This window comes from Eupeodes corollae, chromosome 1 (assembly GCF_945859685.1).
Source record: "Eupeodes corollae chromosome 1, idEupCoro1.1, whole genome shotgun sequence".
In the NCBI taxonomy this organism is placed as follows: Eukaryota; Metazoa; Arthropoda; class Insecta; order Diptera; family Syrphidae; genus Eupeodes; species Eupeodes corollae.
The window spans coordinates 77,716,267-77,728,595 of record NC_079147.1 but is presented as its reverse complement, the minus strand read 5'-3'; the positions used below and the strand labels follow the sequence as shown (position 1 = coordinate 77,728,595).

The 12,329-nt window shown below is 31.9% G+C and overlaps 1 protein-coding gene across 1 annotated transcript; it reads left to right on the top strand.

Moving 5' to 3' along the window:
* Window positions 1-9,648: 9,648 nt before the first annotated feature.
* On the top strand, window positions 9,649-11,471 carry LOC129942577 (cytochrome P450 6a2-like). Its single transcript, XM_056051582.1, has 2 exons — window positions 9,649-10,865; window positions 10,926-11,471. The coding sequence occupies exons 1-2, from the start codon at window positions 9,797-9,799 to the stop codon at window positions 11,339-11,341; spliced, it is 1,485 nt and encodes a 494-aa protein (XP_055907557.1). The 5' UTR covers window positions 9,649-9,796; the 3' UTR covers window positions 11,342-11,471.
* Window positions 11,472-12,329: the final 858 nt, after the last annotated feature.

Here is a 12,329-nt window from a genome sequence, read left to right as displayed (position 1 = left end):
ATTTTGGAACGATATTTTGGAGTGATTTAAAGCTACAAACAAGATGTTGCAAGACCCGAAAATGATTCTTGAATCAGCAATGCGTGCACTAGAATCATTGAAATCATTCGTGGAATTCAAACGAAATGATTTTGATAAATACGAAGAAGCAGCCAAAAAAATTTCCCATATTGATGAATATGTACAATCACGCACCCGCACCAGAACGAGAAATGTAATGTTGAATCCGCTCAAGGAAAAATACAAAGAAAAATGAAGCTGTACGTTCGAGATTTGGTTTCCTGAATCACATCCAGAAGATGGATGCTGAAAATTTGTACGCTGAAGCAGAGGCATTGGTGAAAGTGTATCCGGATGATTTAGAGCCTAGTCTTGTTATTGAGTTAGTCTTGTGTCTTTGATTGATTCATACAGAAAGGAAAAGGACTATGGAACAGATCAATCGCCGGAACCTTTTCCCTACCAAATTGTCGAAAATCAAAATTTCAGAGCTACATTATCAAACCTCGAAATTGCATTGAGAATGTATTTGGTTTTGATGGTTACAAATTGCACTGGAGTGCTCTCATTTTCAAAATTTAAAATTATAGAAAATAGACACTATGGGACTAAATCGTCTATCGAAGCTCTCTCTCCTGAGCTTTGAAAGTGATTTACTCCGAGAACTGGATTTCAACGAAATCATCAACGATTTTTCGGCGAAAAAAGCACGAAAGGCTCCCTTCGTAAACAATAAAATTTTATTACAAATAATTCTTTTTTCCGTTTACATTTTTGTAGTAGGCGTTATCAGTTTGTATGCGTTGTGCAATAGTTAAGAGATCCATTTTCGTAAATGTCAGACTTTCAACTGATAAACACAATTCCAGCCATATGCTTTTGAAACCGCAAAATGGATAACCAGTTATTACTAATAAAATTGACTGTTTTTGGTTATATAAAATTGTATAACGATTTCATTTTTGATGATAGCAAAAGTCAATATTTGACTATGATTTCACGATCAAACTGAGGTTTATTGAAAATTTAGTTAGTTGAAATTCTCTGTCAGTTTTTTGTTTGTGATGTAATGTGACTTGTAAAGGTTTTTAAATAGGGACGGGTCCATTTTGACAGCTCGTGGTGGCCATGTTGTTTTTTCTACATTCTGTCAAAATATTTTGTTGAAATCAATCACTAAAGACAACTTATCATGGAGAGTTATAGCGTCGATCAACACTTACCAATGATACAAATTCAATTGGAAGTTTATCACAATTAAGCTCTAAAAATTATCTTCAGCGATGAGGCCGATGATTAAATGAGTGGGTTTGTAAATAAGTAAGTCTGGATATGGAACTATAGCAATTTATACGAGAATTTTGATGTGCCAATGCATCCAAGTGAAGTGACTGTTTAGTGTGGATTGCAGGCTGGAGGCGTATCGGTCCGTACTCTTTCAAAAATGATGCTTACCAGACCATCAACGACGACGGCGATAGTTTTAGATCGATGATCACCAACAAGATGGCGCTACGTGTCAAACAGCTCAAGTGATATTGTGCGTGAGCTGTTTCATGGATCATGTGCTTTGACCTATCCAGACTTTTTCTTGTGAAGCTTTTTTAAGTCACAGGTCTCTGCAAATAAGCCGCAAACCACCGCTGCCCTCAAAAAGAAATAATGCATGCCAAACTAGACTCTTCGAATACAATATTTTAGACAGAAAGGCATTGATCTCAAATAAAGATAAAACTAATTGATATCTCAAATACACTTTGTTTTATTAACTTTTTCTAAAAAAAAAGTTATTGTAATCAGTCCGATCTTTCGTATTGAGACTTTTAAAATTTCCCGACGGTTCAAGGTTCCTTAAATCTAAATCAAAAATGTTTAGAGACGTTTGGGAAGCTTTTTTCGTCATCCATATCTCAAGAACTAGCAGAGCTATATACTTCGAATAAATTTTGTTGTACAGATAATTACACAAAAAGATGCAAAAAGAAATGACTCTCAAGAAATTCGAATGTTTTGTTTAAATTTTTTAGAAAAATCGAATTGCCAGTATTTTTTACAAAAATAAAACTTATAAGAAGCATTGTTAAAAGTTGGTAAACATTGATTTTCGACTCAAATATCTCTAAAAAAATTTAAAAAATAATTTCATCTTATATTTATATTGTTTTCGAAATTCACTAAAATTTTTATAAAAATTGAAAAGTAAGTTTTTTCATACAAAATAATATCTTCTAAAAATAGAACGCAGAATTGGTACATATTGATATTCGGTTCTCGAGATTCCCTAATTGATGACACTGACTTGAAAATGAATGAAATCAGTCCTAAATTTTATTAGAAAAAATACAATCCGTATTTGTTTAAATAAGAAATAAAACCATTCAAAAAAGCTATTAAAATAGAAGGTTTTCGACTAAAAATCTCGTTTTCAAAAAAAAATCTTTGAAATCAAACGACATTATTACATCATATGCAAAATATTTTTGGTAATTTTTATTTAATTTTTTTTTTTGAAAAATTCAAATCTCAACTTTTTTAACAAAACTACAAAAACCTACAAGCACAACGAAAACTGATTAAAAATGGTTTTCGATTCAGTAATTATAGTCCGGTCAAATTAGACCAAAAAATCAGTAAACCCACGACAAATTCAGGGGAAGCTGAAAATTCTTAAAATTGTTTAAATTATAATTATAAACATTGTCTTAAAAGTCCCAACCGATCCCATGTAAGGAAAAAATTTTAGCGGGGTAATAAGGTCCAAAATTACCCCAGACATAATTTGTAGATCAGGGAATTTCCTATAAAAAGGTATCAATAATTTTTTCCCTAAAAGCCACCGCTTCTGAGATATAACGATGCAAAAAATTGCGAGCGTCATAATATGCCTAAGTACCTCACCCATATACTTTCTGTAGCTGTAATGTAAGTAAGAATATGTTTCTGTCGGTGATTTTAAGTTACATTACAAAAAATACCTGTTGACCCTGTATTATTGTTCCAGCGCATGAGTATTACTGCAGCATTTCAGGATGAAATTGAAAAATATTTCGAATATGAATTAGCTCCGTACCCTTTATCGTTGTTTGATGATATCGGGATGCGTAAAACACAGAAGTCTGCCATTTACGGTTGTTTCGAAAAAGTAAACATTGATATTAACAACGATAATGCGACGTACATTATTGATGGTGGATATTTACTGCACCGTGTTGTTTGGGATACTGAAGAAACATTCAGTGTTATTTTTGATAAGTACGTTCAGTATGTACGTCGACATTTTGGTCCCAGAGCTACTGTCGTATTTGATGGCTATAATGATTGCACGACAAATATTAAAGCAGCAGAACAGCGTCGTCGAACTTTGGCAACAGAAATTTTTGGCAAATACTCACAACAAGTCTCGATTTATTTCAATGTTAAAAGAAAAGTTTACTGCTGAGAATATACTGGTTAAACAAGCTCATAACGACGCCGATGTACTGATTATCGAAACAGCAATAGAACAAGTTAACATGACAAATATAACGATTGTTGTGGGTGAAGATGTAGATTTACTCGTGTTACTCACTGCTCGAAGTCCAGCTGAAAAAACTATTTTCTTCTTAAAACCAGGAAAATCTCAAAATCAATCAGAGTTTTATTCATCAAAAAGTTTGTCGACTTTTGCAAAGTGTCGAAATCACATACTATTTTTACACGCCATAACTGGCTGTGATACGACATCTGCATTTTACAGGAGGGGTAAAACAACTGTATTCAAAATGTTTGAAAAGCAAGACTTACTTGCAACTGCTGAAGTTTTTAAAAAATGTAATTCAACTCCAGAAGAAGTTATTACCAACGGAATTCACTTTCTTCTTCGTATGTACGGAGCTCCTAAAAAAACTACCTGCTTAGACAAGTTTCGATATGCATCTTTTGTCAAAAATACTCGAAATAAGAAACAAGTACAATTAGCTTGTCTTCCTCCAACCTCAGTCTCCGCTCATCAACATCTTCTTCGGGTATACTACCAAGTTCAAGTGTGGCTTGGTTATCAACTAAACCCAACAGATTGGGGTTGGAAGTTGGTCGATAATATATTAGAACCAATTCAGACTTTGCTTCAACCTGCGCCGGAAAAATTGCTCAACACTATCTTTTGTAACTGTAAAAAAGGATGCAATGCTAAATGTGGTTGCAAAAAAGTTGGGCTGTTTTGTTCTCTGGCTTGTACGAATTGTCAAGGCCAGTCTTGTTCTAATGTAGAATCACCAACAACAGAGGATTCATTTAATACTGACGAAGAAACATGTGATGCTTCACTTTTAACACAATTCACCTATAGTCAAGATGAAGAAGAAGAAGAAGAAGAAGAAGAAGAAGAAGAAGAAGAAGAAGAAGAAGAAGAAGAAGAAGAAGAAGAGGAAGAAGAAGAAGTGATTGACGATTCCGAATCCGACGAATAAACTATTAATTTCTAAATCTGATCACAACAGACCCGTGGAATAGGCCTATTGGGGAAACCACGTTAAAAAAAACGCGCTAAGTACACTACCTCAGAGGTGGCGTGGAAACGTGTGCGTTTATGACGCTTGCAATTGTTTGCATCGTTATATCTCAGAAGCGGTGGCTTTTAGGGAAAAAATTATTGATACCTTTTTTATAGGAAATTCCCTGATCTACAAATTATGTCTGGGGTAATTTTGCGATAAAACTTACCGTTTTCAAGAAAATCGCGAAAAACTCATTTTTAGGACCTTATTACCCCGCTAAAATTTTTTTCTTACATGGAATCGGTTGGGACTTTTAATACAATGTTTATAATTATAATTTAAACATTTTTAAGAATTTTCAGCTTCCCCTGAATTTGTCGTGGGTCAAATGTCTAAATTGACCGGACTATTAGGAGAACAAAGAACTTCAAATTATTTATCTCACAAAAAATACTGATATGAATATTTTGTAAGGTTTAAGAAAGCCAAATCGAAAAACGGGATGTAAACTTATCAGACTCTCTTATACTTATTATAGGAAGTTATTGTAATGGGTTCGATTCGTCAAATTGAAAGTTTTAAAATTTTTCGTCGTTTCAAGGTTCCTAAAGTCGAAATAAAAGATTTTTAGAAAGATTTCTGTGCGTGCGTGTGTACCTTCGCGACGTTTTTTCATTGTCCATAGCTCAAGAACCAGAAGAAATATCGATTTCAAATAAGTTTTATTAAACAGATAAAAAAGCAGAAAGATGCAGAAAGGACTCTCAAGAAAATTGCGTGTGTGTTTTTTTACCAAAGCAGTTTGAAAAAAAGGTGAAAATGTTGGTTAACCCTAAATATCTTACGAACCAAAAACGCTAGAGACTTGAATTAAATTTTATATAATATATTGTAACGTGATATCAAAGAAATATATTTTTGAAACAAATCCAATGAACGGTTTTTTAATAAATTAAAAAAATGAAAACGAAATTTTGCACAGTTTTTCTTACAAAAAAATAAAAATCTAAACAAACAAATTATTAAAAGTTGTTAAAAATAGATTTTCGACTAAAATATCTTTTCAAAACTTTGAAATATTAGCTTAAAACTACTATCTTTTAAAAATTATTGTTGTTAACATTCAGTAAAATTTTGAAAAAAATTGAATCGTCAATTTTCTTACAAAAACTAAAAACCCAAACAAAATTTTGCAAAAGTTGGAAAAAATTGATTTTGACTTGAGATTGTGGCTTCCAAGTGACTTTTGCTTATAAGAAATATTGTTGTCAACACTCAGTAAAATTTTGAGCAAAATCTATTTTCTTACAAAAAATAAAAACCTAACAAAGAACATCATTAAAACTTGGTACAAATTTACTTACGACTCAAAAAGCTTTTAAAAATTAAAAATATTGTCTTCAAACTATTTTTATTTTACAGAAAATATTGTTTTTGATATTCAGTAGTTTTTTTTTTTATAAAAATCCAACAGTTCGTTTTTTCATAAAAAAATAATATCTACAAGAAATAGTTTGCAAATTTGGTAAGAATTGATGATCGGTTCTTTGATATCTCTCAAATTAATTTTATTCATCCAATTTGTAAAACTTTACGAAATGCTGCTTAAATTGGTAAAAAATTGTTTTCGACTAATAATCTATTTATCAAAACTAGATTTTCAAACAAAACTTTTTCTTAAGAAAATAGACAGACGGGATGGAAATGTTATCAGTGGGGCCGCATCTCAGACTCTTTTTAACTTCCCATAGGAAGTTATTGTAATGGGTCCGATTTGTAAAATTGAAAATGTTGACTTTTCTCGACGTTTCAAGGTCCGTGCGTGCGTGCGTGTGTACCTTCGCGACGTTTTTTCATTGTCCATAGCTCAAGAACCAGAAGAAATATCGATTTCAAATAAGTTTTATTAAACAGATATAAAAGCAGAAAGATGCAGAAAGGGCTCTCAAGAAAATTGCGTGTGTGGTTTTTTACCAAAGCAGTTTAAAAAAAAGGTGGAAATTTTGGTTAACCCTAAATATATTACGAACCAAAATTGTTAGAGACTTGAATATAATTTTATATAATAAATTGTAACGTAATACCAAACATATATATTTTTTGAAAAGAAAAATCCAATGAGCTGTTTTTTTTTTTATAAATTAAAAAAAAAAATTAAAACAAACTTTGGCACCTCGAAAATTTTACGAATGCAAATTTATTTCAACTCCAAAACAATTTTGTGCAACGAAAAATAACGTTTTTAATACCTTGTAAAATTTTGAGAACAATCGAATGGACAGGTTTTTTTATAAAAAATAAAAACATGCCTCAAAGTTGGTTAAAATTGAATTTCAACTTAAATATCTTTTTAAAAATTTGTGATTTTGATTTTCAATTAATTTTTATCTTTAAGGGAATATTGTTTTCAACATTCTGAAAATTTTTAAAGAAAAATCAAATTGACAGTTTAAAAAAAAAAATAATAAAAGTTGGTAAAAATACATTTTTGACTTAAATATCTTTTCAAAACTTTGAGATATTGGCCTTAAACTACTTTTATCAATTAAAAAATATTGTTGTCAATATTGAGTAAAATTTTGGGAAAAATCAAATTGACAGTTTTTTTACAAAAAATAAAAACTTAAAAGAAAACTTAACAAAAGTTGGAAACATTGATTTTCGAATCAAATATCTTTTCAATAATTTGAGTGTATGGCTCCCAACTTATTTCAGCTTATAAGAAATATTGTTTTTTTAACATATGGAATTTTTTTTGTTAGAAAAATCAAATTGACAGTTTTTTTTTCAAAAAATAAAAAACCTAACAAAAAACAATACTAAAACTTGGTAAAAATGTACTTTTCATTCAAATAGCTTTTCAAAATGAAAAATATAGTCTACAATTTTTTTTTATTTCACAAAATAATATTGTTTTTCATAATCAGTAGTTTCTTTACAAAAATCGAACATTCCGTTTTTACACAAAAAAAAAATAAAATCTAAAAACATGAAAACATTGTTAGTAATTTTAAAATTTAAAAGAATAATTCAACAAACACAACACGAAAACCTACAAACTTTTAAGCAAGACAAATCTACAGATGGAATGGGAAGTTATCAGTGTGGGTCGCATCCCAGCCTCTTTTTCAATTTTAAAATTGACCTGCCTTAAATTGAAAACCCTGTTCATAAAACTATCTCAAATGTGTAATATGTTTAATTAAAATTAAACTTTATTTGCTGATAGATTTTTTGTTCCACCTCCTCATCTTCATACCCTCTACATTCTTCATTCTGTTCATGTGCGGTGCGTTCTTTTTATGCCTTAAGTGCGTATCGCAATCTATTAACTTAAGTTAAGGTAGAACTTAAAGAAAAGGTTTCATGGTTTTCATATGTTACGAATAAAATTTAATTATTAGTTTTCCATTTTTTAATTATGTAGTTTACAATCAAATTGCGGGAAGGGTTGGCTTCACAGAGTAAACTTAGCTTTCATATTATTATTGAATATGACCTTGAATGCAGCTTTAAATTAAACTTTTTTGGAAAATCGAAGTAACCTAAGATTAAAAAATATTCCTTAAAGCCTGTTAAATTAGAACTTCAAAGTTATTTTATAACACACGTTGATCTTAACATTTGGTAAAATTTTAAGAAAAATCTTTTTGTCTAATTTTAGACTCCTTGAGAATAAGTGAATGTATCGACTCAAAAATGATTTCATTGTATTAAAAATGTTTGTTTTTTGAAAATCTCATATTTTTGTATATAAACTTTCAACAAACCGCAACTTAAAGTTGGTTTTTGGCTTAAATATCTACGGAACAGAAGCAATTATTGAAATGCAACTTATTTTATCATGATGCAAAACATTTTTGTTAACTTTAAGGTTAATTTTTTAGAAAAAAAAAATTGACAACCTATAACAACAACAAAAACTGATAAAATATGGTTTTTAACTCAAGTATCTTGAGAACAAAGAAATATATTGACTTCAATGTTTTGTTTCATACATTCAAATATTGTTATCAATATTTTGTAAAAGTTTTAAGAATATTGACAGACGGGTGCAAAATTGTAGTTGTTAGTGTGGGCCGCATCCAAGCCTCTTTTTATTTAACTGATTTAAATGCTATGCAGTTTTTGCCGCCATTTTTTCCATATGGCAGAATCTCATAAATTGTGTTTTTAAGGAATTCCTAATCTTAACAAATCTTGCCTTATTTTTTTCAGACAGAGAAAATTGTGTTGCATCAAAAATACAACAATTGTCAAAATGTTTGTTTCGGCATAGCAGTAAATATAGCCCAAAGTCCAAGACTTAAAAGTAGCCAGCAAATCATATTCGTATTTCACAATTCGTGCGTAACGTGCGCAAGGCACTGCACGAATCTAGTTCTAATTTGAGCAAGTCATCTTCATGACATTGACTCACAGTACCACTATAAACTTGTTTCCTAAGGCAAGTCTTGATTGTCCCCCTTTATGCTACTAATGTCTATGTGGAGGAAAGGTCATTGACAGCTGTTGACAGAGTATACAAAAATCAGCTGATCTCGTTGCTCCGTTCTGTATGCAAGAAAAAGGTTAGTTATTTTTTCTTTTCTACGTTAAATTTCGTAAATATCCTAACAGATGACATCTTCTAGCAGTGACTCATCTGAAACATGTTGAATTAAGAGCTCTCCCGAACTTCGTCTTTGCAAATAAGATAGATAATATTTACTTAAGCTGTAATTAACGAAATAGAGAATAAAGGTTTTCCATTTCTTATTATCACTTTTTCTTATCCCCACATCAACATCGTGCAAAATTTCACAGCTAAAAAAACAGTCAGCTGTAATAGCGATACAAAAGGTCATGTTTAAGTCAATTATACTTATCCGGTTTTTCGTTATAAGCACACATCATGACTAGGTTACATTTTGGAATCCCCTTCCGCATCCATATACACACCAGCATGTTACAGCGGCATCGTTAACCGCTAAACTTGTTGGAGAGAGATACCAACAAAAACTCAAGATAGTCAAGATCCATTTATCTAGCCAAGCTTTAATTGATAACTATGTATACAAACATTATAAAGAAAGAACAAAACCAGTTATTTATTCATAACAAACTGCAGCATGGTGTCTCTATTCCTATATATATATAAATACTTTGTAATTTTCACTCTCATAGACATAGAACCTCTCAAGACAGATAAGGCTTTAGGACTGGAGTTCGTGTTTTTAATAAACCTGTCATAAGTTTAATTTTTGTATTCAGTTAACTTTAAGCATTCACAGAGATCGGATCGGTCTAGTAAAATAATCTATAGCCGTTGCGTCGTCGTCATGGAGATTTCGTCGGTTTTGATCTATATTATAATAGCGCTAGCCTCGGTGCTGGTGTATTTTCTAAGGCAACGCATGACCTACTGGGCACGTCGCGGAATTCCTCATGATACACCTCATTTCCCGAACGGCAACTTAACCGGCATCAAAAAGACACACCATATGCGGGATTTGGTCAAAGCTAATTACGAGAAATACAAACACACCGGACCATTTGGAGGCTTCTATTTCTTCCTCAAACGAAGCGTCATAATCTATGACTTGGATTTGGTCAAAAACATTCTAATAAAGGACTTTAACAATTTCACTGATCGAGCTATATTCCACAATGAACGCGACGATCCTCTGACAGGGCATTTGTTTGCTTTGGATGGTCAAAAATGGAAGCATTTGAGGAATAAGCTATCGCCAACATTCAGCTCTGGCAAGATGAAGAATATGTTCCCGACTGTTCTTGAGGTGGGTGAAAGACTTAAGGATACTTTCGATAATTTGGTCCGACAAGATTCGATTGTCGAAGTTAAGGATGTTCTGGCGCGATTCACTGTCGATGTCATTGGGACCTGTGCCTTTGGCCTCGAATGCAATAGCCTTAAGGATCCACGTGCCGAATTTCGCATCATGGGCGGTAAAGCCTTCAACCAGCCTCGTCATGGAAAGATTATTGAAGGATTCATCTTCAGTTTTCCCAAGTTGGCCAAGTTGCTTCGATTTCGACAAATTGACGAAGAAGTTCATCAGTTTTATATGAGAGTGGTTCGAGAGACCGTCGAATATCGCGAAAAGAATTCAATCAAACGAAATGATTTCATGAATTTGTTGATTGAGTTGAAGAATACCGAACAAGGATTGTCGATTGAAGAAGTTGCTGCACAATCGTTTGTGTTCTTTTTGGCAGGTTTTGAGACGTCATCCTCTACCATGGGTTTCGCACTGTTTGAGTTGGCTCTGAATCAAGATATCCAAGATAAGCTAAGGGCTGAAATAAATGCTCATTTTGATAAGAACGGAGGAATGTTCACATACGACAGTATGGCCGAAATGCATTATATGGAAATGGTGATGAAAGGTATGTTAAAAGTGAATGTTAAAATGTTGTGGAATTTATTTAATTTGATTTTGTTTATAGAAACTCTACGCAAATACTCAATTGTAACAAACCTTATAAGAGACACTCTTAACGACTACCCAACGTCCAATCCGAAGTATGTAATTCCGAAAGGAACAATGGCAATCATTCCAGTCGATGCTATCCATCGTGATCCAGAGATCTATCCTGATCCGGATAAGTTTGATCCGGAAAGATTTAGTCCGGAAGAGATTCAAAAACGGCACCCACTGACTTGGTTACCATTCGGAGATGGACCTAGAAATTGTATTGGGCTGAGATTCGGAAAGATGCAAACATATATCGGATTGAGTATCCTTTTGAGACACTACAAGTTCCACTACTCTGAAAGGACCCCGAATCCTCTGCCAGTTGATGTTTCAAATATTCTTTATTCCATCAAGGGTGGTATTTCGTTGCGTGTTGAACGCATTTAATGTGATATTTGTTTAGGTTTACTTCTCTATGTGATAAGATTGTGTTTCTTCTTAAAATTAAGATTAAGAATTTTACTGGAATACTGTAGTCACTCAAAATGATATGTTAAAAATAAATTTTATTAAAAAATTTGATGTTTTTTTATTTCAAGAAATGAAATTTCGTTTCATCCCATAGGATTAAAGTGAGGTCAATTTTTGAGAACTTGTAAACTGATTGTTTGCTGGAAAATTATTTTATTTTACAGCTTAAAAGATTACTAGCTGAAAGTTTTACCTAAGACAAGTTCTAGAAAGAAGTTGATTATCATGAGCATGTTGCTGAAAAACAATTTTTCAAAATCTTTTATTCAAGAACAAACCCAATTTTGAACTCAATTCAAATGATCTTTAGATTCTCATTGTGCGTTTGTTTCAAATTATATATTTGCGCTCAAATTACTCAAGATCCAAGTCAACGTAAATTGAATCATTATGTTCTTGAGTATGACGTTAACGATTTACCTTTGCTCTTGATGGTCAATTAATTTTTCAAATAGAAAAGCTTACATATGAACCATTATAGCCTGAGCACAATTTTTAAGAACAAAATTGACCGTTAATAACTTTTCATGGAACTTTTAAAATTTAATGATGGTTTTAAAATTTGTATACCAACCTAAACTTGTAAAGTAAAAAAAAACTTCTAACGCATTCGATTCTAGAATTATGCCCTTTAACACCTGCTTTTGCTTCCTTGAGTAGGAGATTGCAAACGATTAAATTCAATAGGAAGTTATAAATATTTTTGTAAATTATTTTATAATTATTAACTTGAAATTTTCATTGTCAATAGTAATTGTTAAAAATAATCGATACGCTTGGCTGCTTTGAAGCACTATAAACAAAACAATTCAAAACACTAAACCGCCAAGATCGTGAGTTCCACTCATGCATTTTATTTTATCTATTAACTGATTTCATAACAGACTTCAATTCAAACATCATT